The sequence below is a fragment of the Oncorhynchus keta genome, chromosome 35 (genome assembly GCF_023373465.1).
Source record: "Oncorhynchus keta strain PuntledgeMale-10-30-2019 chromosome 35, Oket_V2, whole genome shotgun sequence".
NCBI lineage: Eukaryota > Metazoa > Chordata > Actinopteri > Salmoniformes > Salmonidae > Oncorhynchus > Oncorhynchus keta.
In genome coordinates, this window is record NC_068455.1 from 55,911,522 (window position 1) to 55,938,348 (window position 26,827).

General features: G+C 42.0%; 4 protein-coding genes across 14 annotated transcripts in view; 2 read left to right on the plus strand and 2 right to left on the minus strand.

Moving 5' to 3' along the window:
- Positions 1-79: 79 nt before the first annotated feature.
- On the plus strand, positions 80-1,955 carry cskmt (citrate synthase lysine methyltransferase). Of its 3 annotated transcripts, none has more exons than XM_052497147.1 (2): positions 80-385; positions 1,016-1,955. In XM_052497147.1, exons 1-2 carry the CDS (start codon positions 211-213, stop codon positions 1,687-1,689), a joined length of 849 nt encoding a protein of 282 aa, XP_052353107.1. In that variant the 5' UTR covers positions 80-210; the 3' UTR covers positions 1,690-1,955. The 3 variants fall into 3 exon arrangements, with proteins under 3 accessions (XP_052353107.1, XP_052353108.1, XP_035608848.1); XM_052497148.1 differs by having other exon boundaries at positions 141-360; XM_035752955.2 differs by lacking the exon at positions 80-385 and adding an exon at positions 396-792.
- On the minus strand, positions 1,880-7,944 carry LOC118368666 (ependymin-like). The gene is made up of 6 exons (XM_035752957.2): positions 7,784-7,944; positions 7,447-7,481; positions 3,846-3,974; positions 3,457-3,649; positions 2,697-2,790; positions 1,880-2,301 (listed from the first exon to the last, which is right to left on the minus strand). The coding sequence occupies exons 1-6, from the start codon at positions 7,848-7,850 to the stop codon at positions 2,172-2,174; spliced, it is 648 nt and encodes a 215-aa protein (XP_035608850.1). The 5' UTR covers positions 7,851-7,944; the 3' UTR covers positions 1,880-2,171.
- Positions 7,945-8,917: 973 nt separating this feature from the next.
- Positions 8,918-23,591, minus strand: alpk1 (alpha-kinase 1). 2 transcript variants are annotated; one of them, XM_035752959.2, is made up of 15 exons: positions 23,445-23,591; positions 22,895-22,934; positions 22,168-22,315; positions 15,272-15,426; positions 14,785-14,983; positions 14,378-14,437; positions 14,208-14,294; positions 14,044-14,120; positions 13,785-13,880; positions 13,536-13,640; positions 11,560-13,360; positions 10,994-11,141; positions 10,616-10,778; positions 9,704-9,890; positions 8,918-9,518 (listed from the first exon to the last, which is right to left on the minus strand). In XM_035752959.2, the coding sequence occupies exons 3-15, from the start codon at positions 22,283-22,285 to the stop codon at positions 9,337-9,339; spliced, it is 3,378 nt and encodes a 1,125-aa protein (XP_035608852.1). In that variant the 5' UTR covers positions 22,286-22,315; positions 22,895-22,934; positions 23,445-23,591; the 3' UTR covers positions 8,918-9,336. The 2 variants fall into 2 exon arrangements, with proteins under 2 accessions (XP_035608852.1, XP_035608851.1); XM_035752958.2 differs by having other exon boundaries at positions 22,895-22,960; positions 23,445-23,590.
- A 100-nt stretch (positions 23,592-23,691) lies between these two features.
- LOC118368668 (RAS guanyl-releasing protein 2-like) overlaps positions 23,692-26,827 on the plus strand; it is a 126,574-nt gene continuing 123,438 nt past the window's right edge. For 3 of the 8 annotated variants that reach the window (XR_008093201.1, XM_052497153.1, XM_052497152.1), the window contains exon 1: positions 23,696-24,020. The gene's annotated coding sequence lies outside the window, so the exon portion shown is untranslated. Of the gene's footprint in view, positions 24,021-26,827 lie in introns of all 8 variants that reach the window. The other 5 variants (XM_052497149.1, XM_052497150.1, XM_035752960.2 and 2 more) reach the window with 4 other exon arrangements.

The following is a 26,827-nucleotide window of genomic DNA, read 5'->3' on the forward strand; positions in this document are numbered from 1 at the left end:
TATGTAAATGTATCGTTTGTTCCGTTCTTCTGGTATCTACATTTCAACTGGCATAACAGCAATATGCAATGCAGTATTTACATGCTTGCGTGAATGTCATGTTCTTGTTGTCTGTACATGTCTTGAATTTGGGTTGCTCATCTTTCATACAAAGGAAACCCGTGAAATGCTTCTACTGTCATTCCGCATACTTGTTTCCATGGTCGACGCATGCTCAGTTGCCCTTCACTGCGCACACAGCAGGTAGCTTGCTGCTCAGCAGTGGGTGAGGGAAGATTTCTAGGAGAGATACGAATCATGGCGCTGATTTTAAACATCCTGTCGCCAAGGAGGTTAGGGAAGTTCATTGCAAACACACGTGTAAGGCACCACTCCAGTCTGACAAGTATGTCTCAATTTATTGGTCTTGTAAAATGAGTTGACGCAAACTAACGCATGGCTTTTTAATGCTAGCTAACAGTTGACCTCTATGGTGGCTGCAAGCTAGCTTACTTGCTATATACAGCTAGACAGTGGCTTGCTCTATTGATTCATTGATTTTGGGTGGCAGGTAGGCTAGTGCGTTGGACTAATAACTGAAAGGTTGCTGGGTCGAATCCCCGAGCTGACAATGTAAAAATCTGTCGTTCTGCCCCTGAACAAGGCAGTTAACCCACTGCTCCCCGGTAACTTAGGCCGTTATTGTAAAAAAGAAAAACAATGTTCTAAACTGACTTGCCTAGTTAAATTCAACGGCATTTATTTTTGTATGCAAATACCCCCGTTCACTGATGAAATGTAATTTGAGCACAGGTTGGTCAAGTTAGCTTGTTTGTGCTAATCCACAGCTAAGATTTAGTTAGCTACCGTAGCTAGATACTCATTGTTAGTATCGAGCTAACGTTAGCAATATTTTAGGCGTTCTCATTTGTTCTATGAAATGTTATTAAGAAAACTCATGAAGTGACAAAAATATAATACCGCTAGTATCTTTTCTCTTCCTGACATTCACCCTCGTTTGTCCCTACTTCTGTAGCTGAACTTATCAACAACATGGACAAGAAAGCAACATGGGACCGGTTCTACACAGAAAACAGCAAGGCAACCAACTTCAAGAATTTTGAGTGGTTCTTTGGTTTCGACGCAATCCGGGACTTCATCTTGCCTATGCTGCATTCACAGCACAACTCTGATGCCCTACGTGTTCTGGACATGGGTTGTGGTACCTCTGCCCTGGGACCCTGCATATACAGATACTCTCCCTGGCCAGTGCAGGTGACCTGCGCTGACATCTCCGCTATTGCGGTGCGCCTTATGCAGGAACACACAGAAACCAAAGCCCTGCAACCTCAGAATACTTCCTCTAGGCTGGACTTCTTAGAACTGGACTGCACTCATCTCCACAAACACTTTGGTTCTAAGAGCCTAGACCTCATTCTAGACAAGGGCACCATAGATGCCTTGCTAAGGTCGAGGGAAGGTGGAGCCAAGGCCAGTCAAGTGCTTAAGCAGTGCCTAAAGGTGTTGAGGGACTCTGGGTCTCTCCTTCAGTTCTCAGATGAGGACCCTGATGCCAGAATGTTGTGGCTGGAGAAAGAGGGCCAGGAGCTGGGGAGGATGGTTGCCGATGTGGGGGTGCAGGAGGTGGGAGAGTTAAGGGGAGTAACTTATTACTGCTACCAAGTTACAGCTCATCCTGTAGCACAGTAGATAGTTGTTTGTGTATGTCTGCGTAGTCAGGGAGTGAACATATTTGATGTGACTGTAATAAATAATTAATTTCTTGATACAACTGACCAACTTTTATCTGGACAAAAGATGTACACACATTTCTTTCTTTACACGATATTAACAGAGGTCTTGTGAAGAGCTGTCCAACTATACTATAGAAAAATTACTGTAGACTTGACATTTTATTCAGAAGGACAGTTCACAGTGCAAGTTTACATTTCCAAGGCCTATATGTAGTAAGGAAAGCAATTAACATTTGTCAAAGGTAAAATGTTTACATATGTTACATGGTCAGTACTGGAATTTTTTTCTAATTAATGGTTTAGCCCTTTTCTTATACATTAATGAGTTATCCCTTTTTATAATTATTTATAAATTCATTAAAACATTTATCACAGGTTAAAAATAAGCAATAGTTGTGTGAAAATCTCATAAGAAAAGAAAATGAAAGACCTGGTCCGTTAGTTTATGTTTTTAAAAATGCTGTAGAAGTTGGCAGCATCTGCAGTCGCATCCAGTTTAGCGCCCTGACAGAACTTAGGAGGGAAGAACTGCTGGGGGTCATCGATCCCAACAACAATGTTGAAGAAGCTGTAAGTGAAAAGAAATAAACAGAATTATCACATAGCATAATGGATATCTTATCTGTAGATTTAATAAAAGTCAAATCCATGCTTCGGGATAATTATGAAAGTACTAATCATTAATAATTCATTCAACTTTTATATAGAAATTATGGATTTTGATTATTCCAGCAGTGTCAAACTAGCTACTGAAGACATTCTTTTGAATGTTTTGGAGCACAAAATGGACTGAGGAACTTCCTCAGAATGAGGATATGTAACAAACACTACATAGGCCTACAATACTATATATATTGATGTCAAATATTACTATTATAGCATTGTCAGTAGAGCAAAAACTCAGCTGTTTAAAAATAAAAACCAGTCACATTTTACACACTGCCCAATAATATACACACTTACGTTGTAAGCACCCAGCCAATCTTGTCCGTGTAGTACGTAGTGCTGACAGGTATGCAGCCAAACTCAGTGAAGGTGCTCAACCACTTGTCTTTACCTGAAGATTAAATTGAGCAATCAGATAAACAAAATCAGGGAGCAGAAATTTGATTTGAGAACACAAAAATCACAAAACTTAATTGCCATAAAAAAAAGAAGGTTGCTAGGAATGATTCTCTCCCTGACAGAGTCTGTAATACCTACATGTTTCAAGCAGACCACCATAGTGCCTGGGCAAAGCTGTCAAGAGTGGCTACTTTGAATAATCTCAAATATATATTTTAATTTGTTTAACACTTTTTTGTTTACTACATGATTCCATGTGTTATTTCATAGTTTTGATGTCTTCATATTATTCTACAATGTAGAAAATAGTAAAAATAAAGAAAAACCCTTGAATGAATTGGTGCGTCCAAACTTTTGACTGGTGCTGTACGTATTACCTAAATTACCTCGACTAACCCGTACCCCTGCACATTGACTCAGTACCGGTACCCTTTGTATATAGCCGCTATTGTTATTTTATTGTGTTACCATTTTGCCTTTAGTTCATTTAGCAATTTTATCTTACTTTAAAAAAACTAATTTCACAGTAAAGGTGTTGTATTTCACCTGTTGTATTTTGCGCATGTGACAAATTACATTTGATTTTGGCGTTCCTCAGTAAGAGGAAGCTCACGAATGAAAGGCAACATTTAAACCAACTGCATGCCATGCCCCTTACCACCAGTTGGTGTTGCAAGTTCTCCATACCAGGTGTTGACCAGCAGACCCTGTCCTGGACCAGAGGAGCTCCCTAGGATCACCTGCCCCAGCAGAGCTGCATCTGCAGGGATCTCCATGGGGTGGAAGTCCTCCTTATTCAGCCTCTCCTTCTTACATGTACGGTTCTTGTGGTTAATCGTATACATGACGCCCTGGAAGACATTGGGGAAAGATAAGCATCTGTTTCATGGCAGGCGTATTGTTTTTTTGTTGTAGGAAACCATTATTTTTTCAAATAATGTAGCTCTGTTTTTATATGAATAAATTGAATGTGCATGGCTGTGAGTTGTGTACTACTAGTATGTTGTATTGAATACACGGTTGTTGTTGTGAATAAGTGTTTGTTACCTCTCTGAAGAGCAGAAGGGCATCCAGGCCGAATGTCTTGTTCTCATAAGATCCTATCTCCTTGAAGCGAATACGCTCGCCTAACGCATCATAGTCATATTTTGCATATGCATTAACCTTCTCATTTGCCTGAAAAGACAGGAATGTGAGATATATAGCATATACTATTTGCATGTATATATTTCCTAAACCAAATTTGTATTTTCTGTTTTTTTCATCATATACTGTATATACAGTTGCATTCATAAAATATTTAGACCTCTTGACTTTTTCCTAATTTTCTTAAGTTAGTCTTACAGTGGTGGAAAAAGTACCCAACTGTTATACTTGAGTAAAAGCAAGAATACCTTAATAGAAAATGACTCAAGTAAATGTCACCCAGTGAAATTCTATTTGAGTAAAAGTCTAAAAGCGTTTATTTTAAAATATACTTGAGTATCAAAAGTATAAATAATTACAAATTCCTTATAGTAAGCAAACCAGATGGCACCATTTTCTTGTTTTTTTAGTTACGGAATGCCAATGGCACTCCAACATAATTTTTAAACGAAGCATGCGTGATCAGTGAGTCCGCCAGATCAGAGGCAGTAGGGAAAACCAGGGATGTTTGGTTGATAAGTGTGTGAATTTGACAATTTTCCTGTCCTGCTAAGCATTCAAAATGTAACTTTTGGAGTAAAAAGTACAATATTTTCTTAAGGAATGTAGTTTAGTAATTGTAAACGTAGTCAAAAATATAAATAGTTAAGTAAAGTACAGTTACCCCAAAAAATGACTTAAGTACTTTACACCACTGCAGCCTTATTCTAAAATGGATTAAATCGTTTCCCCCCTCAATCTACACACAATAACCCATAATGACAAAGCAGAAACAGATTTTTAGAATTTCTTGTAAAAAAAAAATAATATATATAACATTTACATAAGTATTCAGACCCTTTAGTCAGTACTTTGTTGAAGCACCTTTGGCAGCGATTACAGCCTCGAGTCTTCTTGAGCATGACACTACAAGCTTGGCGCACCTCTTTTGGCTCTTTCTGCAGATCCTCAAGCTCCGTCAGGTTGGATGGGGAGCGTCGATGGCACATTTTCAGGTCTCTCCAGAGATGTTCGGTCAGATTCAAGTCCGGGCTCTGGCTGGGCCACTCAACAACATTCAGAGACTTGTCCCCAAAGCCACTCCTGCGTTGTCTTGGCTGTGTGCTTAGGGTTGCTGTCCTGTTGGAAGGTGAATCTTCGCCCCAGTCTGTGGTCCTGAGCGCTCTGGAGCAGGTTTTCATCAAGGATCTCTGTACTTTACCTTTTTCATCTTTCCCTCGATCCTGACTAGGCTCCCAGTCCTTGCCGCTGAAGAACAACCACACAGCATGATAATGCCACCCCCATGCTTCACCGTAGGGATGGTGCCAGGATTCCTCCCGACTTGAAGCTTGGCATTCAGGCCAAAGAGTTCAATCTTGGTTTCATCAGACCAGAGTTTGAGAGTCCTTTAGGTGCCTTTTGACAAACTCCAAGTGGGTTTTCATGTGCCTTTTACTGAGAAGTGGCTTCCTTCTGGCCATTTCCATTTAAGAATGATGGGGGCCACTGTGTTCCTGGGGACTTTAAATGCTGCAGAAACGTTTTGGTACCCTTCCCCAGATCTGTGCCTCGACACAATCCCGTATCGGAGCTCTACGGACAATTTCTTCGACCCATGGCTTGGTTTTTCCTCTGACATGCATTGTCAATTGGGGGACCTTAAATAGATTGGGGCCTTTCCAAATCATGTCCAATCAATAGATTTTACCACAGGTGGACTCCAATCAAGTTGTAGAAACATCTCAAGGATGATCAATGGAAACATGATAAACCTGAGCTCAATGGAGTCTCACAGCAGTGGGTCTGAATACTTAGGTAAATAAGTAATTTCTGATCCTTATTTTTTATAAATAAGCAAAAAGGTCTAAAAAAAATAGTTTTTGCTTTGTCATTGTGTGTAGATTGACGAGGGGAAAAAAACAATTGAATCCATTTCAGAATAAGGCTGTATCGTAACAAAACGTGTCAAAGGTAAGGGGTCTGAATACTTTCAGAATGCACTGTATATATCACACACTGAACAAAGATATAAGCGCAACATGCAACAATTTCAGTTCATATTAGGAAATAAATCAATTGAAAAAATGATTAGGCCCTAATCTATGCATTTCAGATGACTGGGAATACAGATCTGCATCTGTTGGTCACAGATACCTTTAAAACAAAGGTAGAGGCGTGGATCAGAAAACCAGTCTGTATTTGGTGTGACCATCATTTGCCTCATGCAGCACGACACATCTCCTTTACATAAGAGTTGATCAGGCTGTTGATTGTGGCCTGTGGAATGTTATCCCATTCCTCCTCAATGGCTATGCGAAGTTGCTGGATATTGGCGGCAACTGGAATACGCTGTCCTACACGTCCATCCAGAGCATCCCAAACATGCTCAATGGGTGACATGTCTGGTGAGTACAGATATGTACAGATCCTTGCGACATGGGGCCGTGCATTATCATGCTGAAACATGAAGTGATGAATGGCACGGTAATGGGACTCATTGTCTTGGCTGTGTGCTTAGGGTGGTTGTCCTGTTGGAACGGTATCTCTGCGCATTGAAATTGTCATCGATAAAATACAATTTATGTTCATTGTCTGTAGCTTAAGCATGTCCATACCATAGCCCCGCCATGGGGCTCTCTGTTTACAACGTTGACATCAGCAAACCGCTTGCCCACACAACGCCAAACACGTGGTCTGCGGTTGTGAATCCGATTGGACGTAAATTCTTTAAAACGACGTTGGTAGAGAAATTAACATAAGATTCTCTGGTAACAGCTCTGCGGGACATTCCTGCAGTCAGCATGCCAATTGCACGCTCCCTCAAAACTTGAGACACTTCTGACATTGTGTTCTGTGACAAAACTGCACATTTTAGAGTGGCCTTTTATTGTCCCCGGCACAAGGTGCACCTGTGTAATGATCATTCTGTTTAATCAGCATTAACCTGTCAGGTTGATGGATTATCCTGGGGCGGCAGGGAAGCCTAGTTGTTAGAGCGGTGGACTAGCAACCGGAAGGTTGCAAGTTCAAACCCGTGAGCTGACAAGGTACAAATCTGTCATTCTGCCCCTGAACAGGCATTTAACCCACTGTTCCTAGGCCGTCATTGAAAATAAAAATGTGTTCTTCACTGACTTGCCTAGTTAAATAAAAGGTAAACTAAAATACATCTTGGCAAAGGAGAAATTGTTACTAACAGGGATGTAAACAAATTTGTGCACAAAATCTGAGAGAAATAAGCTTTTTGTGCGTACAGAACACTTCAGATCTTTTATTTAAGCTCATGAAACATGGGACCAACACTTTACATGTTGCGTTTATATTTTTGTTCAGTATATAAGGCAGGATATCAAGATTTTCTAAATATTTATAGTATTTGTCAAAATGTTCCATCTGATGTTATTGTAGTTTACAATTTGCTCATTAATCCCCCAGGTCGTTGCTGCAAATGAGAACGTGTTCTCAGTCAATTTACCTGGTAAAATATTCCCACCTACTATGGAGAAACAAATAGACTTACCACTGACATGGCTCCAGTCAGAAGAGGGGGAGACCCTGAACAAGGGAAATGTGTTTTATTGGTCACAAGTGAAACATTTATCCATTGTTTTGCTAAACGGCCAATTTAGCCGTAAAAGTAGACTATACATTATAAACATAGAAGAAAACATCCACCTTAAATTGCCATCACATGACTTTTACAGCTCTGCTCTGCCTCCAGTACAATGCACAGGTGTTAAATCAGGACTATGCTGTACGCAGGAGCTAATCTTTGACTGGGGGTGAGGCATTCATTCATAACACACTCTTAGGTTAACAACTCAATTTACAATACAATTTCTCTGTCTTTTACTTACTGCACGGATGAGGTGCCTGAGCCAGGCAGCCCACTGCAAGGCACATCAACAACACGAAGGTCCTCATGCTTCCAAATGTCACACACACACACACTCACGCCAACAGACAGACTGCTGTAGGAGTGCAAAGTCACTTCCTTATAAACAGTACGACACCGAGGCTCCAAATCCTAGATCAGCACAGGTGCCAGGTCTTCATTCTCACCAGAGGCCCAGAAACCCCTGCCCTATGAGACTAAGGAATGTTTCCATGGGCCAGGCTAAGATAATGCACTGCGAAGGCTGTTATCTTATCTTGCTTGATAAGAGCCATATAATAATGCGTTTACGTGACAGTACCTGAGCAATATAACTTCAGGATATAGCCGTCTGATCTGAATGAATATGTGGATATATGGAGTGTGATAGGTCTAAAGATGGCATTTTGTATGGATTGTTTTTTTGCTGTCATAGGTAGATTTCTATATTGTTTTAACTGTACTTGATCCGTACCTCAGCCCCTCGCCCCCACTGTAAGTACTGTATTCTGTTTCCTGTGTATAGCCGTTCAGGGGAGAGGACAAGATTGTGTAAATAAACATTGTTGAAGGAGGAAGCTAGTAAAACATGTCATGGAATAAAACGGGTCTCAAGCACTATTAGCACCATCTGTGACACCACGGTCATATGATCCAGGGGGATGGGCAAGTCACCTGATGCAAAGAACTAGAGCGCCTGAACTTACGCCTCGTGAATATTGTGTAAGTCATTCCGATTTGTTTCCATTAGGGCACACAACTGTAAATGTTTTAAAACAAAATGAGTATTTCTTATTGGACAAATCTAAGTAGCCCCTCCCCGTTTCAATTTTCTTCCATTTGGTGCCTAATGAATACATCCCTGGTTCACTCAGCGAGATGTGATCAAGTAAACATTGAATTAACAAATCATTTTGCACCTCTTTTGTTTTTTGTTTGTGGTGAGTGTCAGGTGCTATTCTGGCTAATCTAACCAGACCAATGGATGTTACTTCCTTGTTTGGTCGAATCAGTCGAGCAACAATCCATCCAGTGTTTGGTCTAGAGACAGGTGAACGGATACACAGGTTCCTCTTTCATTTCTGTGATACGATTTAATGAATTCAAAAGCAATTAAAACAGATCAATGTCAATTTAATAAAACTTTGGACTACAACAGTGCGCAGGCCTTAGGTAATAAATACATAAACACATAAACGAGAGTGGTATCAAGGGTCACAAAAACATTTACAGTACATTGAAAATACAGTACGGCCTGATTTTAACAGAACTGGTTGTGGTTGGTAAACGGGGCAGACAATTCTCACTTCTTGAAATGAAATCACATGCTACCGAATGTGCTTCACTACACTGCTGTTTTCACCACAGGATCAGCCCATGTCTAATAGGTCAGAATGTGCATTGTGCATTGTAGTAGGGGATCGCGATGCACATATTTTAGGCCAAAACAATATGTTGTTCGAGAGTTGTCAAGGAGCCCCAAGCAAACACACACATCTCTATCTGGAGTAGACATCACTGTTTTCAAGACGTATGTTACTGCAGTTTGCCCAGTGACAGTAGGTCACAAATACTGTTGCATTCTGGTCCATGCTGGTCCTTTAGGAAATAACTGACCCCCCTCTCAGCGAAGTTGGTGGCACCTTTAGGGGTCCTGAGAGAGTGGATCTGAGGGTCTGTGAGGTACGTCAGCCCCTTCCCATTGGCGGTCACCCACCCTGGGGAGAAAGAAAAGAGAGAAGAGAGAGGGAAAAAAAAGAAAAACATTTAGTGACATATAGAAAATGTAATGTAAAATGCTGAATTATAAGATTCAACAAATGAATGTTATATTCACCTGAGGCATAGACAGACACACGCACACTGCACAAGCACACACACGCATGTACACACGCACGCACACCTTGTAGGTCGACAACAACCTCTTGGCATCCAGAGAACTGGTAGGTGAAATGTCCAAAAGCGATTCCATATTCTGACGCCTTGAACCGCTTGTCCACTTTAGTAGTGTTGTTGGTGAGCTTCACAAAGTCCCCCAGCATGTAGGGCTCCACTGTCACACAGTCCACCACCTCATCCCCCTCCAAGATCTGAAACAAAACAAGCAGCTGTCTAAACAGGAGGAAGGTTCACTTCTTCTGAAGATGTGTAAACATGACATTTTACAATACGTTTTGGTAATTTAGTCGACAATCTTATTCAGGAGCGACTTATAGTCAATGCACTCAACCAAGGCCGATAAAACAACCACATATCAGTCATAGCAAGTAAAAACAGTCCTTCACAATAAGCAGCTATCAGAAAATAAAAATCCCATCTTTCAATATGACCATGGTGAAGTTTGTTTCTTTCTTTGGATTGGTTTCTTTCTTCTTAGGATAAAGCACACTCACTGTGTATGAAATGTGCTCGATTTAATTTGATTTGGTGAAGTGTGGCTTTGGCACAACAGGTCCCAATGCTAATTAAAAAAGCAAATCAAATGATAAAAAATATTAGTTGTGTGTGTGTGTGTGTGTGTGTGTGTGTGTGTGTGTGTGTGTGTGTGTGTGTGTGTGTGTGTGTGTCTGTCTGTCTGTGGTGTCTGGAAAAGTATGGCAATATTTCATTTTGAACAGTGTTATTAAAATGTCAATCACCTCACTGCATAATACATCAGGAAGCTAAGCCACGGAGTACTAGCCTGGGCCCAGACCTGTTTGTGCTGTATAGTCAACTTCTATGGAGTTGCTCAAACAGATCTGAGCCCAGGCTATCAGAGCACTTACAATCGCCAATGAATCAATGATTCGTGGGACGTTAGTTAATGCCTTACCAGTAGCACTTCTGAAGGGATGAAGAAGATCTGAGCGGTCACTTTCTCCTTGTAGAGTCTCTTGTTAAACTCTGTCACATAGTACTGGGCCGTCATCTGCCTCTCCACGTCACTCAGGTGGAACTGAATGCCCTTAGGTTCTAGGTACTCCTTCCCCACATAGCTGAAGGGGGAAATGAAAACGCGGAGAACATGTTCACGTTAGGGCCCAATCCTCACTCGAGACGGGCACACAATGTTCACTTTTGCAACACATAAAATCATGCATCGATGTCGATGGGAGACTGTGCGAAAATGTGAGTATCTCTGAAGTTAGGACTCAGATGTTCCTGTGCGTCAAAGCTGGATTCAATTCAATCTTGATTTATCCCTACTGACCTACTCAGCCTCTCCTCTTGGTGTAGAAACTGTACCCATAATGCTATTCTCTGCTGGCCTTGCTTCCCTATTGGCTCTCCGATGTACACATAGGTCTCTCTGGATGTCCACAATCCAGAGGCCCTGGAGTACTTCAGAAGGAGAGCACCTGGAGAAAAGAACACTGGTTTTTTTTAGAGGTTATTACTACGCAACTTGTCATTTCTGTTTTGTAAACTTCAGTGCAACCGGTGTCAAGTTCACCATGAACCACTGTGTATGCTGGAAATAGTGTATATGTTCAGAACCGAGTCATTTCCATCACAAGGATAGTCGAGTACAAGTTCAAGAAATTGAGCATCTTATGTAACATAATCTTAATGTTAAATAAGCTCTATCTGAAGTGGCTGTTGGTGCATTAAACCTTTTGAAAGCATTGAACTGTATGTAAACATTACATTTGTATATTTCATCTTATTAGTACTTAATAATTATTTCAAGTATTTCAAGTTGCCTTTTACCTTGAAAAACACAAAACAACCGTGACTTTACATTTTCTATAACACTACGAGGCAAAAGGAACTCACTGTAGGCGCTTTTCTGTTTCCCAAGCTTGAATTTCATGTCACTCTGCAGTCTCTTTAACATACAGCCATGACACATCCCAGCCAGGAGGGCGATGTAGTCCTCCTCTGTCAAAACGTACTGGTTCTCAGGCACTAGACCACCCATGATGCCGTGCTTTAGACAGGTATAGCATGAGGAGTTTGGGTGAGAGGGAATCTGCTTCTCTCCAGCACAGGGTTCAGTGTTGTGGACTATGTGTCCTATCTCTTTCTCCACCATCTCATAGGAGCTGTCTATCTCTGTAGAGAGACACTGCTCTGGGATGAGGCCCTCAGATCCTAGTTGTGGAGGTCTTCTGTGATACGCTGCAGCACTGTTAGGCCCAAAGGGGTGAGGGGATCCAGTGTCGTCCTCCGTTTCTGCTTCTTGATCCACAGTGAAGTTCGGAACTATCTGCGAGGAGGCGGGACCTCGGTGTTCATTTACAGCTGCTGGGGCTGCAGAACCTATTTGTGGTACTGCAGCTGCCTCCCGGGATGTGTCAGATAGGGATAGTTTCTGCCATGATGACTGGGAGCCGAGGCTGTCGCCAATGGAGCTAAAAGAGGAAGTCCTCGACTTGTCTTGGTACTCTGGATGAGTCACTACTCCGTCTCCTGTAGGTCTCACCGACACTGACGCACCACACCTGCGACACTCCTCCTCGGTCTCCACAGTCTCTATTAGACTCTGTTCATCGATAATTTCAAACGGCTCAACATCACTTCCGGTGTGGGTGGATGATGAGGAAGTGACCCGGGTGGAAGAGTTGGAACCTGCCTGAGCACTGAGACTTGCTCTGATATCTCTTTTCCTGGTCTTGCTTTTAGATTCGGACCCATTTTCCAACCCATCTTCACTAACCTCGGTGAGACAGTTTGGATCGCACAGATACTCCATGTTTACCTTATCCGGAACACTGACATCTTTGTTGCCACTACAGCTGAGGGGAGAACCAGTGCTGTTCAAAGAGACTTTTTCAAATGAGGACCCAAAGCTGCTACTGAGTGATTTGAGGGACATTTTATTATAGCTATTGCTTGGTAGCTCTTCAGTGCTACCCAGAGTTGTACAGAGCTCCTGTTCCTGAGGTAACCTTGGAGCTAAACAAAAGGGTGCTTTGTCTCTGTGTAACTCTTCTTTATGTGTGGCTTTTTGGGGCTTGTGGTTCTCAGTGGCACACTCTGTGTTAGGGGCCGTTGCCGTGGTCCCCAGTGCTGTTATACAGAGTCCAGCCTGGTGGCCTTCATGTTTCCTCCTACAGCTTGCCTCAGAGGCCTCACACACTGAGGTGTGGTACTGCCTGAACCTCCCCATCACCTGGGAGAAACCATCCAGAGTGAACCGCACTGCTCGCTCTTCCACCACGTCTCTATAGCTATCTGGGATGAACGACCCCTTGTCTGAGTTAAAGAATGGATTGACCCGCAATAGAATCTTCACTTGGGTTATCAGACTCATAACTCCAGTGCAAAGAGCATCTCTCTGTTGGCTGTCTGCATGGCAGTAGGCATAGAACTTCTCCAAAGCCTCCCGGCATACCAATCTGGCCTGGTCCACTGTCTTCTGAGGGGTGCCCAGCCACTTGTGACTGACAGTCAGAGAGTAGGCTGCCTTGAGGAATGTGTGGAGCTCCTGTTTGCTGGTGACCATGTCCCCCTCTGTTTTGGTAAGTAGGCCGATTTCAAAGGCCTCCTTGGCCTGGAGGAGGAAGGAGTGTTTGTCCGAGGGGGGGCATTCTACTGAGAAACTGTAGGACAACAGACAGGTGCCTTGGGTGACCTGGAGGGAGAAAGAAAGAAAGAGAATGACTTAGCATAATATCTAGTATTATGTTAATAGGCAGTTGTGTCACAGTGCTCACCTAGCAGTAAGCTCCAGCCTCTCTAGAAGACTTCTCGCTTATCCACCACAACCCCCCCACGACAAACACAAAAGAGAGAAAGAGAGGACTCACCACATTGGTTAACACGTACAGTGAGGCATACTGGCTGTACACCACCGCCATTTTAGCTGCCGCAGCTGCTGAGAGGAGACGGTGGCCATCGTTCTCAAGGAAACACTACTCCAGACATAAAGGCATACACTGAGGTCATGTAGCGGTCAGAGACATTAGAAAAGCGTCATAAATCATACAACTTACGCAGACGTCAATGTGTATCTTCAGAACACAAGTGATTTCATTGGTTAAAGACTGAGTGCTCACCAAGTCAATGCCCGGATTGGTCTTAAATGCATGGAAGTCGCCATCATTCATAGACACCAATATGTTGGCCAGAATCCCGAGGGACGTTCCAATGCCCTACAAATCAAAATGCATACCGAGTTAAAACGCATACTAAACACATATTAAACCTTCATAAAGTAGTTTTTAACACCACTGGAGGAAAAATATGAGCAGTTCACCGATTGCGTGATTTAGTATTCAGTTATTCATTGGGGTGCACTGGATGTTTAGGCTCCACCTTTTTATCAGGTTGAGGAAGAGCGTAATAGCCGACCAGGGAGGTCCAGATCAGCTCAGCAGCCTCCAGCCACAGTCCTGAGACGAAACATACAATTCAGAGATGGGGGGGAAGGATGCGTAGACATAATGCTATACTTCCTCTCCCTCTCTTTCTTCCCTTACCCAGTTTCTGCAGAACCTGTCCACGCACTTGCACACTGACCGCCTGGATGAGAGTCCTATCGCTGTCAGACTGATATATCCAGCAACCTGCAGATTTCAAACACGCATGTTGACAGAGACCCTCATGGGGGAACATTAAATGGTAAGAGAATTGTATTTTGTAAGCCTACCTGTTGCTCCACTCGTGTTGATGAGACTGCTCAGTATGTACTCTGCCTTCTGGAGTTTACCTGTGGGCGAGACAACAAGCATGACAAATGATTCAGCCCAAAACTATTTTTTTGGTATTTGTTTCATTAGTCCATTGTTGGCATACTCGCAACATGTTTTGCTTGTCAGCAATCACGTTTTCAAGATATACTTTTGGGGTGGAATTATACTTAAAGGTTAAGGAGCTTTATCTTGATAGTATGGTAAATAAATTAAAAACAGATAAACAGAAAACTAGTATTCCAATACACAGACAGCATGGAAACACCACATGATAAAGAGCTGGACTCTAATATCGTCAGTAAACAACAAATAACCAATCTGTGAGAAATATAGTCTGAAGTCGCAGAATGATGACCTCACTCACCGTCATTGAGATAGACCCTGGCCTGTCGTATGACCAGCTGGGGGGCGATTGGGGTTCCTGGGTAGTGTCTGTGGAGGAGCTTGGTGATCTTCAGCAGCCGGCTGGACTCATCTGTCCAATACAGGAACCGATCCATCAGGAAGACCACACTTGCTGCCCACTGGGGTTCCCTGGCCAAGATGGACGCCTTCAGCAGAGCCTGACACATTAAAATGAATCAAAAGTTTAAAAAAAAAATACTTCGAAGACAGTCTTTTTGTGATAAATTGCTATTTTTTTTGGGGGGGGGGGCATCTTGAATCAGAAGAGTCAAAATAATATTTTTTTATATATAAATTAAACACAGTTTTAAAAATATATCTTAGCCTGCGTCCCACATGTCACCCTAGTCTACCATTGACACATTTAGAACACACATGCCTTCATCAGGGAGTGCTTTGTTTGATTTTGCTTTGATATGAGTGGCATCCGTGTAGGGCCATATTACCAGTAGCTGTGGTAGATGCAGACTAATGACGTCCTTCAAGTTGACTTTGTCCTGGGAAGTGACGGACTGCTTGTACTGCCACTTCTCTGGTACAAATGGCCACCTCATCGCCACTGCCTCCTGCAGTAGCATGCTCAGTTCAACTGACAGGGACTCTGGAAATAAGGGGACAGAATATGGGTGAAGAGAAAAACAATACAGAAAAGTTCAACAACAACAAAAAAAAGTTTACTTAAATATCATGCTTTGAGAATCCCTAAAAGCTACTCTGAAGTTAAAACGGGCCTATTTGAGATCTACGGGTTCATTATACAGTAAGCGATAAGGTCATTCACAATAAATGATAGTTATTTTTAACCCACTTTTCCATGATTAAGATCTCGTCTCATCACTGCAACTCCCCAACGGGATCGGGAGAGGCGAAGGTCGAGTCATGCGTCCTCCGAAACATGACCCGCCAAGCCGCGCTTCTTGACACCCGCTCGCATAATCCGGAAGCCAGCTGCACCAATGTATTTTTTATATTTTTTTATACAAAATTAACAATTTACATCCCTACATCAAACATGTCCAACAAAACAAAGGTATAAACAAGAAACTACTAAATACAATCCCAAAAGGACATTAAAGCTTGTTGGTAAAACCTAACCAATTTCGCGGCTAATCTTTCAGGAATATAATTACATTTCAATAAAAACGGAAGACCTCCCAATTTATTAAACACATTGTTTGGAATGAAATACCAAATGGATTCTGTATTGTCGACACACCTTTTCAACCAAATTATATTGAAAGTGTTATGTCAACAAAATGCAACATTTCCAGTCCTTCAGATATTTTATTCGAGAGGAACTACTTGTTTAGTTTGTGAGACCTATTTTTACAGATGAAGTCAAGAAAGGTCTTGTTGATCTCTTTACAGGGCGAGGGATTTACAAATAAAGATAATAAGGGGTACACAAAGCGAGACGGCCCCTCTGCCTTGGACAGAAGCACTCTTCCAAATATAGATTGTCCGTGATCGAACTGAAATGGTCCACCCACACAGACAGCATTGTGAAGAAGGAGAAAACAGCGCCTCTTCAACCTCAGGACGCTGAAGATATTTGGCTTGTCACCGAAAACACTGCCAAACCTTTACAGATGCACAATCGAGAGCATCCTGTCAGGCTGTATCAAAGCCTGGTACGGTAACTGCACCGCCCTCAACCGTAAGGCTCTCCAAAAAGGGTAGTGAGGTCTGCACAACGCATCACCGGGGTCAAACTACCTGCCCTCCAGGGCACCTACACCACCCGATGTCACAGGAAGGCCATAAAGATCATCACGGACAACAACCACCCGAGCCACTGCCTGTTCACCCCGCTATCACCCAAAAGGAGAGGTCAGTACAGGTGCATCAAGCTGGGACCAAGAGACTGAAAAACAGCAGCTATCAGACTGTTAAACAGCCATCACTAACATTGAGTGGCTGCTGCCAACATACGGACTCAAATCTCTAGCCACTTTAACAATGAATCGTTGGATGTAATACATGCATTACTAGTCGCTTTAAACAATGCCACTTTATATAATGATTACATACCTTACATTACTCATCTCATATATACTGTACTCTATACCATCGACTGCAATATGCCGCACGGCCATCACTCATCCATATATTTTATGTACATATTCTTATTCATCCCTTTACACTTGTGTGTATAAGGTAGTCATTGTGAATTTGTTAATTACTTGTTAGATATTACTGCACTGTCAGAAATAGCAAAATGCTTGTGTTTCTACACTCGCATTAACATCTGCTAACCATGTGTATGTGCGTCACGCCCCGACCTTAGATTCTCTGTTTTTCTATATATTTTGGTTACGTCAGGGTGTGACTTGGGTGGGTACTCTAGTTGAATGTCTAGGGTTTTTGTCATCTAGGGTTTTTGCATATCTATGTTGGCCTGATATGGTTCCCAATCAGAGACAGCTGTTTATTGTTGTCTCTGATTGGGGATGATATTTAGGTAGCCATTTTCCCCATTGTTAGTTGTAGGATCTTGTCTACATGTAGTTGCCTGAGGGCACACCAGTAGCTTCACGCTTAATTTGTTCTTTATTGTTTTGGTGAGTTTTAGTTTTATTAAAATATATGGAACTCTATTCACGCTGCGCCTTGGTCTAATCATTACGACGAGCGTGACAATGTGACCAATAAAATTTGATTTGATCCCTTTATAGACAATTATTTAATATATTAATTTACATTTTTTTTAGGAGAGAAATTCATAAATATACTGACGAAGTGGTTTTTGGATAGATGTATTCCTAAATATTTAACAGTCCTTTACAGGAATATTTTATTTCTATCAGAGTCATATAAACATAAGATTTCACATTTAGAAAACATTCAGTTTTAATACAGATGCAACAGAGAATGCCGTGATAGCATTAAGGGCATGGTCTTGGTCTTATTATTTTTTTTTTAAGGTGTATTGTCAGCCAGTTGGGAAATGTGGATTTATCTGTTAAAAATGGATATGCCATGCAGGTTTGCATTATTCAGAATATCTAGAGATAGAAGTTCCACTACCAAAATGAATAAAAAGGGTGAAATTGGGCATCCCTCTCATACACCTGTGTTGATACCTTAATATATCCAAAAGATTCAGTATCACATAACTATTTATATATTTGTAAAATATGTGAATGACTTTGATAAAAATGTTCACCTTAACCAATAAGTTTCAGAGACCGAAAGAGAAATTCATGTTCAACATCTTTACAAAAGTACAAAAATAAAACAGCATCCGAGTCAATTGCATCTGAATAATCTAAAAGGTTCAGGACTAAACAAATGTTGGAACTTGTGACTGTCTTTCATAAATCCTGTTTGAGTCTAATTTATAAATGGTATCTATTGCTTTCTTTAATCATTTGGCATAAACCAGAGCAATCAATATTTCATAAATGAATTGGTCTCCAATTGTCAATGAGAGAAGGGTCTTTACCAGGCTTCGGAAACAGTGAAATAAGGTCCTGTTTCATAGTGGAGACCATTTCACCATTTTCAATGCAATTTTGAAACATATTAAAAATAGGGTCTTCTAGTAACTTCCAAAACTGCATGTGGAATTCAACTGACTGGCCATCAGGGCCAGGTGATTTACCTTTTTTCATTGAATTCAGACTCTATCCAATTTCTTCAATAGACACAGGTGAGTCGCAAAACTGAGTGGAAATCATCTTCAATTACAGGGACATAATTCTGAATGTGGCAAATGTAGCTTTCACAACCATCTCCCTGAAATTGTGAGTTGTAAAGGTTTTCATAAAAGGAATTGATAAATGGTGATAATTAAAAATAACTGGTGTTTCATTCCCCCTCTTCAATCCATTTATCTCTTGGTCTGACAAAGGCACCCTTTGCCAAATCTGTGTAAAGATGTTCTAATTGTAAAGATTTAAATAGAGTCTTCTTCTTGAGAAAGATCATCTTCCTTCAGAAATGCTCAAATTCACTCATCAAATCTTTTTCTCTAAGGTGCTTCAGGTGCTTCAGCTCGTTGGCACATTTAATGGCTACAACTCGAACTTCATAGTTGAAGAATTCAAATCACATACACATATTTAGCAGATGTTATTGCGGGTGTATCGAAATGCTTGTGTTCCAAGCTCCAACAGTGCAGTAGTATCTAACAATTCACACCAATACATAAATCTAAAAGTAGAATAATGGAATTAAGAAATATCCATACATACATACATACATACATACATACATACATACATACATACATACATACACAGTGGGGCAAAAAAGTATTTAGTCAGCCACCAATTTTGCAAGTTCTCCCACTTAAAAACACGAGGCCTGTAATTTTCATCATAGGTACACTTCAACTATGACAGACAAAATTAGATTTTTTTCTCTCCAGAAAATCACATTGTAGGATTTTTAATGAATTTATTTGCAAATGATGGTGGAAAATAAGTATTTGGTCACCTACAAACAAGCAAGATTTCTGGCTCTCAGACCTGTAACTTCTTCTTTAAGAGGATCCTCTGTCCTCCACTCGTTACCTGTATTAATGGCACCTGTTTGAACTTGTTATCAGTATAAAAGACACCTGTCCACAGCCTCAAACAGTCACACTCCAAACTCCACTATGGCCAAGACCAAAGAGCTGTCAAAGGACACCAGAAACAAAATTGTAGACCTGCACCAGGCTGGGAAGACTGAATCTGCAATAGGTAAGAAGCTTGGTTTGAAGAAATCCACTGTGGGAGCAATTATTAGGAAATGGAAGCCCTACAAGACCACTGATAATCTCCCTCGATCTGGGGCTCCACGCAAGATCTCACCCCGTGGGGTCAAAATGATCACAAGAACGGTGAGCAAAAATCCCAGAACCACACGGGGGGACCTAGTGAATGACCTGCAGAGAGCTGGGACAAAAGTAACAAAGCCTACCATCAGTAACACACTACGCCGCCAAGGACTCAAATCCTGCAGTGCCAGACGTGTCCCCCTGCTTAAGCCAGTACATGTCCAGGCCCGTCTGAAGTTTGCTAGAGAGCATTTGGATGATCCAGAAGAAGATTGGGAGAATGTCATATGGTCAGATGAAACAAAAATATAACTTTTTGGTAAAAACTCAACTCGTCATGTTTGGAGGACAAAGAATGTTGAGTTGCATCCAAAGAACACCATAACTACTGTGAAGCATGGGGGTGGAAACATCATGCTTTGGGGCTGTTTTCTGCAAAGGGATCAAGACAACTGATCTGTGTAAATGAAAGAATGAATGGGGCCATGTATCGTGAGATTGAGTGAAAACCTCCTTCCATCAGCAAGGGCATTGTGAAGATGAAACGTGGCTGGATCTTTCAGCATGACAATGATCCCAAACACACCGCCCTGGCAACGAAGGAGTGGCTTCGTAAGACGCATTAAGGTCCTGGAGTGGCCTAGCCGGTCTCCAGATCTCAACTCCATAGAAAATCTTTGGAGCGAGTTGAAAGTCTGTGTTGCCCAGTAACAGCCCCAAAACATCACTGCTCTAGAGGAGATATGCATGGAGGAATGGGCCAAAATACCAGCAACAGTGTGTGAAAACCTTGTGAAGACTTATAGAAAACATTTGACCTCTGTCATTGCCAACAAAGGGTATATAACAAAGTATTGAGATAAATAAGTATTTGGTCAATAACAAAAGTTTTCCACCATAATTTGCAAATAAATTCATTACAAATCCTACAATGTGATTTTCTGGATTTTATTTTCTAATTTTGTCTGTCATAGTTGAAGTGTACCTATGATGAAAATTACAGGCCTCATCTTTTTAAGTGGGAGAACTTGCACAATTGGTGGCTGACTAAATACTTTTTTGAGCCACTGTATAGCCCTTTGCACCCGGCTTGAAATAATGCCAGGCATCATCAGAGAGATCCTTGCATAATGTTCTGATGATATTGCTAGTTTGATTGCTTTGCTGATCATTTCCCACCTAGAATGAGTCATCAGGTGTTTCGTTAAAATCCACTGAGAGATTTAAAGTCTCTGAATATTTGTTGTGTAAATCCTATAATTCTCTGGCAATTTGGGAAAAAAAGGGGTCTTATTTGGAGCACCTTTCGAGTTATGTCCATACACATTACAGATGATGAAAATAGCATTGTCCTCCTGAGTGGTGCAGCGGTGTAAGGCACATCACTATGGACCCGGGTTAGATTCCAGGCTGTGTCACAGCCCACCATGACTGGGAGACCCATGAGGCGGTGCACAATTGGCCCAGTGTCGTCCGGGTTAGGGGAGGGTTTGGCTGGCCGGTACTTCCTTGTCTCATCACGCTCTAGCGACTCCTTATGGCGGGCCGGACGCCTGCAAGCTGACTTAGGTCACCAGCTGGATGGTGTTTCCTCTGACACAATGGCACGGACGGTTTCCAGGTTAAGCGAGCAGTGTGTCAAGAAGCAGTGCAGCTTGGCAGGGTCATGTTTCGGAGGACGCATGGCTCTCGACCATCACAAGTCCGTAGGGGAGTTGTAGCGATGGGACAATACTGTAACTACCAATTGGATGTCATGAAATTGGGGAGAAAAATGCGTAAAAGTACAAAACAAATGACCCATCGTGAAGATGTAGATTATAGAATGTCGCGTTTCAACTTGTGGATAAGCGTCAAAACACCAGCAGAATGGTTTGATCCATGACCGAGATAGGCCTATCTCCCTATTGTGACTGAAAAAAAAGAGACAATTTTTCACACAAATGAGTTTCCTGAAGATGGACAAAATCTGCATTACTGACGTTTATAATATAAAAACACGGCTGTCCTTTTTGTAAGATCTCCTTTTTGTAAGAACCCCTTTGCATTCACTCGATAGTGAGTGAGTTGAAAACAAACTCCTGCATAAAGATGTGAACAATAAAACAAACAGTAAACCTCGAGGGTTTACTCCGACAGAAAACTACGCTCAGGTGAGGTAGCGGTGGTTCCAGCTACACCAAGAAAAAACTGATCAACTGAAGAGAGAAGTCAGCCTGCAGGCGCCCCGCCCGCCACAAGTCGCTAGAGCGCAATGAGCCAAGTAAAGTCCCCCCGGCCAAATCCTCCCCTAACCCGGACAACGCTGTGCCAATTGTGCACCACCCTATGGCACTACCAGTCACAGCCATTAGTGACTGGATCTAACCCCAGGCTGTTGTGACATTGCAACACTGCGATGCATTGCCTTAGACCGCTGCGCAACTCAGGAAGGCAAATTAAGTTATTTGATTTGGATTTAATCCTATTCTACGCTAGATTTAAACACCTGACAACACATTATGGCCCCGCAAAGCTACAAACTTTGTCCCAGCCATAATTTTAGAACTAGGCAAAGAGCACCCTCTGCTGGAGTACCTCTGTATCTTTGGAAGTTGAGCTTGACTTCCTCTGTGGGCTCCACAACCACCAGACCTGCTGCAGACGCAGCCATGTGACACTCCTCTAGCATGGCTCCCACCTCCTGGCTGTCCATGGTGCCTTTTAGTAACCTCTCGTCAGTCCTCTGGAATGTATACAATGAATCGATGTGTATACAAGAGAAGATCAGTGTATGAAAATAAACAGGTGCCCATGTCCCAGGGCCCGCTCCACAACCTGTGAGAAGCTGAGTGTGTTGCAGTTTCCACTGAAGGAAACAACCCGCTTATTTAGCTTAGCCAATGGTCTGGTATGAGATGAGACAAAAATAAACGGTTATTGACACCGAATAGACTACCTATATTTCCTATCACAGTCTGATTGTATAGTAAGCTATAGACAGAAATGCAGAGAATTGTAGGCTTCAGTAGGGCAAGTAATACAGTACTTATGATAAGTATAATATGACGTGTCCACTAAATGACTACACTGGTTAGCTGATCAACTATACCCGGACAGTGACTGTTGGTAAAGCATGCAGTCAACCAGAGAAAGGCAATAGTGAACGTGAAAGTAACATGTATCGGCTTCTATTTGCCCCATCTTATAAATGACTTATGGCAGAGAAAAATAAAAGTTAAGTGACATCAGTATATTTGTGCTGATGATATAGTGTTATTTTACAAAAGATACGACGTGACGTTTCCATAAAGTTAAAACCTACCTCTGACACCGCCGGCTTCTAACTTCCTGGTTGGGCAGAACTTTGGAGGATGGGCATTTGTGAGTACTGCAATATCATTGGTTTAAATTCTGAATTTAAGATTGATTGACATCACGTGGGCATCTCTAGTTTAAAAACACACGGGCATTCCGAGTCTCTCTCTCTGTGACATGAGCCACCAATGTCTTTATTGATACTAATAAATAGCCTACTGTTGTAAAATCGATTGATTAACAAGACCACATAAAACATTCTGAATCAGGAGGCTGCTCAATTCTTGGACAACGACATGCCACGAACGTTCTCTGTAGTCTCGCAATGTCAGAATGTTCAGAGGATATGCAGCCTAGATGTTTTGCATGTTGATCACTGATATGTCAAACAGACAGTGTGCCTGTGTGTAAGGCTTATATTAACCTAAATTCGTCCCGAAAAAGCGGTAAAATGTAACCCATGTCTACATCTACCTATCAATGTGAAAGACTATTCAAACAGATTGCCCAAGAACAAAATAACCAGGCCTATATGCCCCAAATGTATAAATAAATACCGTCATCATTCATGCACATTTATTGGCGGTGGAGTGCTGTATACGATGATGCATCGCAAATAGGCTGAACTGTGCGACAGGAGATTGAGCTGAACCACTGCAGTGTTAACCTCACAGCACAGCATATTACTTATGTACGGCTCTAGCGATCTCGAGTAAAGAGAGTAAAACCGCAACAGGCATCTATTTTAACTTGGCGCTAAATGCTGGCAGCTGGCAGTAGTAGTGCGTTGCATAAGCGCATGGGCAGACGTGAATTTGAGACCTGTAGCTGTGGAGCATCAACTCCAACGGATCTCATATCTGGAACTTGTGACTTCATTTTCGCATGATTTACTGCGTCTTTTTGCAAGGACTTGCAAGTGCATGCAATAGGCTTTATCGTTTGGTCTAGATGCTACCCAAAAAACTACATCCGTACAGTTCGATCAATGTGATCTAGACCATAGCCAGCCAACCTACATGGTCTGGTAATTTGTTTATGGAAGGTATCCTGACGTAGAGGCTGACATTATTTTAGTTTCAGCGCATAACTAGGCAAACATTTCGTGTGATGGGACTCTCCAAACTCTGAAGGTAAGACCTATCTGGCATGGTTATGCACTTGTGATGTAATTCATGGTCTGCGATATTAATTCGATAAACCTTTTATGCAGGACTGATTTATCTCTGTTCGGACGGATCTTGGCTTCATTACCTCACTTTTGTCTTTATACCGAATAAGGCGAACTTGTGGAGGGTCATTTCAAGAGGCAAGCTGTGACACTAGTTATATTTTGATAGTGTATTTTCCAATGGCTCTTTACATGATCTCCAAGTTGCGCAATTACATATGATTTATCCGCATGTGGCGCAAGAGAGGACTAGCCTAATCATGTAAACACATACTGTGCTGCATACATCTTAACAAAACATTGCCCAGGGAGATCATTCAAGATTGACTTTGAAATTGGATGTCTATACATATCCCGAGGACATCTGGGAAATGCCTTCAAAACCAGCCAAGCAACCTGGTCTCAGAGCATTTGGTATTATTCTGTACATAACGCGAACAAAGGCACCGCAATGTAGTGAGTTGGAATCTCATCACTGACTATTTTAGATCATTAGAAACTTTGCACAATACTTAGCATGTTAGCTTCCCCTTTCCCTAACCTTAACCCTTTAATACAACACCTAAACTTAACCCTAACCCCAATGGAACAATGCAGAGCAGAAGGAGCAATCCAGGTTGTCAAAAACAATGAGAAATTTGTTGTTTGGAGCAACTTCAAAATTAGACGTTTGGGAAATGTGGACAAATGTCTAATTCTGCAGTGAGACTGTGAGAGCTTGTTGCCATTGCCACACGTAAAGTGAGAAAATGAGTGAGCAGTGGCATGTTTCTTCACGCTCTAGCAAACCACGCCTCTGTGTTTGCCACAGTAATACCAGGGTGCGAATATTCTCACATGCCTATTGAGTGAAACAGATGGGCTATATTTGTGTATGAGACAGACCGTGTTATCTTTATACTACTGGTGATGAAGTTACCACTGCTGTTGACTATTTTGGCTGCTCGCTACCCTCTTTGTATCACATGCCAATTAGTGAGATGCATTGACATCATGAGATCGTTGTTCAACACAAAGAAACACCCTGTATGGTTATTTGTGTGTTTGAATTGCATTGTTTAAAACAAAAGAGAGAATTGTTATGACCTGGTAATATAGCCTACACTAATATCACTCATACGTCATATTCAAGTACAGAATTAGGTATACAGCCCACTTGCATTAACCATTAGGTCTAATGTTATTCATAGGCACTTTAGAGAGCTGCTCCCCACAACTGATGATGGCAAATAAGTCCCTAAACACGTTGACATAGACAACAAGATCTCATGGTTTGACTTCAGATCCAGACTTTTCCCCAAATGTCAAATTTCGTTGTTGTTTATGGGTTGTCACAGTGATCAGTTGAGCCACCTGCTGTTGTCGCCGGGGCATCCCATGGTTCAATTTGGGCGTTAATTCCGAATAGTTAAAATAAGGGGTAAGGTTTGGACTAGATAAAAAAAAATAAATAATAATAATAATTGTCTAGCATTGCAATTGAACACGCAACCCTGTGAGCCAGAGCTTGCGGCTTACGCCCATCCACAATCCCTATCCACAACACCCTAGTACAGAGTTCCCCAACTCGGTCCTCGTGACTCCAAGGAGTGCAACTTTAGATTTTCCCCCCTAACACGGGCGTCAAACTCATTCCATGGAAGGCCTAGTGTCTGCAGGTTTTTAGTTTTTCCGTTCATTTAAGACCTAGACAACCAGGTGAGGGAAGTTCTTTACTAAATATTGACCTTAATTCATCAATCAAGGTGATCAAAGTGATAATCCATAGACACATGGCCGCCTGGGGAATGAGTTTGACACAGCTGATTCAACTGATCAAAGCTTGATCATTTGACTATTTTAATCAACTGTGTAGTGTTAGGGCAAAAACCAAAATGTGCACCCCTTGGGGTCACGAGGACAGAGTTTGGGAAACTTTGCCTTAGCAAAACCCAAGCCTACTTGATGGTAATATCGCTGACCATTGCCCCTAGTGACGGGTTTTGAAGGAATCTCCCGACGACCTCGGGACATGGACGAACGTCCAATTTCGAAGTGACTATTGGAAAAACCTTTGCTGGATATGAATCAGCTCTGAGTGTTGGGCTACTTTCCAGTCTGTACACTATGCTTTGTGTGGCTCCGCAGGCGGCACGGGGCGATAAAACAAGTGAGAGGTCAAACCCTTGCTCACTTTGTTTGGGTATCGATCCACTGGCATCATTAACTGGTGTCTGGAGCGCCGGCAGGGGTTGCGGGTGGCCCCGACTCCACCTGGCTCTGTCAGACGCTTTCTTCCAACCGCCCACAGAGCAGCGGGGATTAGGACCAGGCTGGGGTGTTCTGGCCGTTGAGTTGGTCTGCAGTGGAGACTGATTTAACCACAGTTTCTATCCCTCCCTGCTAGAATGTTGCCTGTCAGATTTAGGGCTTTGACTTGTAAGTCTGTCTGGAGGTTTTCACTAAAGCTTTTGACATGGCTCAGTTGAGAAACATGGTGGGATGATGGGGGAATGGAGGGGATATAGTTTGGACACACCTACTCATTCAAGGGTTTTTCTTTATTTTTTTTTACTGTTTTCTACATTGTAGAATAATAGTGAGGACATCAAAACTATGAAATGAAACACATGGAATCATGTAGTAACCAAAAAAGTATTAAACAAATTAAAATATATTTGAGATTCTTCAAGGTAGCCAGCCCCCTTTGCCTTGATGACCGCTTTGCATTTTCTCAACCAGCTTCTAGAGGTAGTCACCTGGAATGCATTTCAATTAACAGGTGTGCCT

What these genes read in the sequence shown, in the direction of transcription:
- cskmt (XM_052497147.1), top strand. Translation starts at nt 211, where the DNA reads ATGCTCAGTTGCCCTTCACTGCGCACACAGCAGGTAGCTTGCTGCTCA. An exon ending in GCACCACTCCAGTCTGACAA is followed by an intron (nt 386 to 1,015) that starts GTATGTCTCAAT and finishes CTACTTCTGTAG; the next exon opens with CTGAACTTATCAACAACATG.
- LOC118368666 (XM_035752957.2), bottom strand. Translation starts at nt 7,850, where the DNA reads ATGAGGACCTTCGTGTTGTTGATGTGCCTTGCAGTGGGCTGCCTGGCT. An exon ending in TCAGGCACCTCATCCGTGCA is followed by an intron (nt 7,482 to 7,783) that starts GTAAGTAAAAGA and finishes TCCCTTGTTCAG; the next exon opens with GGTCTCCCCCTCTTCTGACT. An exon ending in ATTGGCTGGGTGCTTACAAC is followed by an intron (nt 2,302 to 2,696) that starts GTAAGTGTGTAT and finishes TTTCACTTACAG; the next exon opens with CTTCTTCAACATTGTTGTTG.
- alpk1 (XM_035752959.2), bottom strand. Translation starts at nt 22,285, where the DNA reads ATGGACAGCCAGGAGGTGGGAGCCATGCTAGAGGAGTGTCACATGGCT. An exon ending in ACAGGTTCTGCAGAAACTGG is followed by an intron (nt 14,121 to 14,207) that starts GTAAGGGAAGAA and finishes GTTTCGTCTCAG; the next exon opens with GACTGTGGCTGGAGGCTGCT. An exon ending in TGTACGTGTTAACCAATGTG is followed by an intron (nt 13,361 to 13,535) that starts GTGAGTCCTCTC and finishes TTCTCCCTCCAG; the next exon opens with GTCACCCAAGGCACCTGTCT.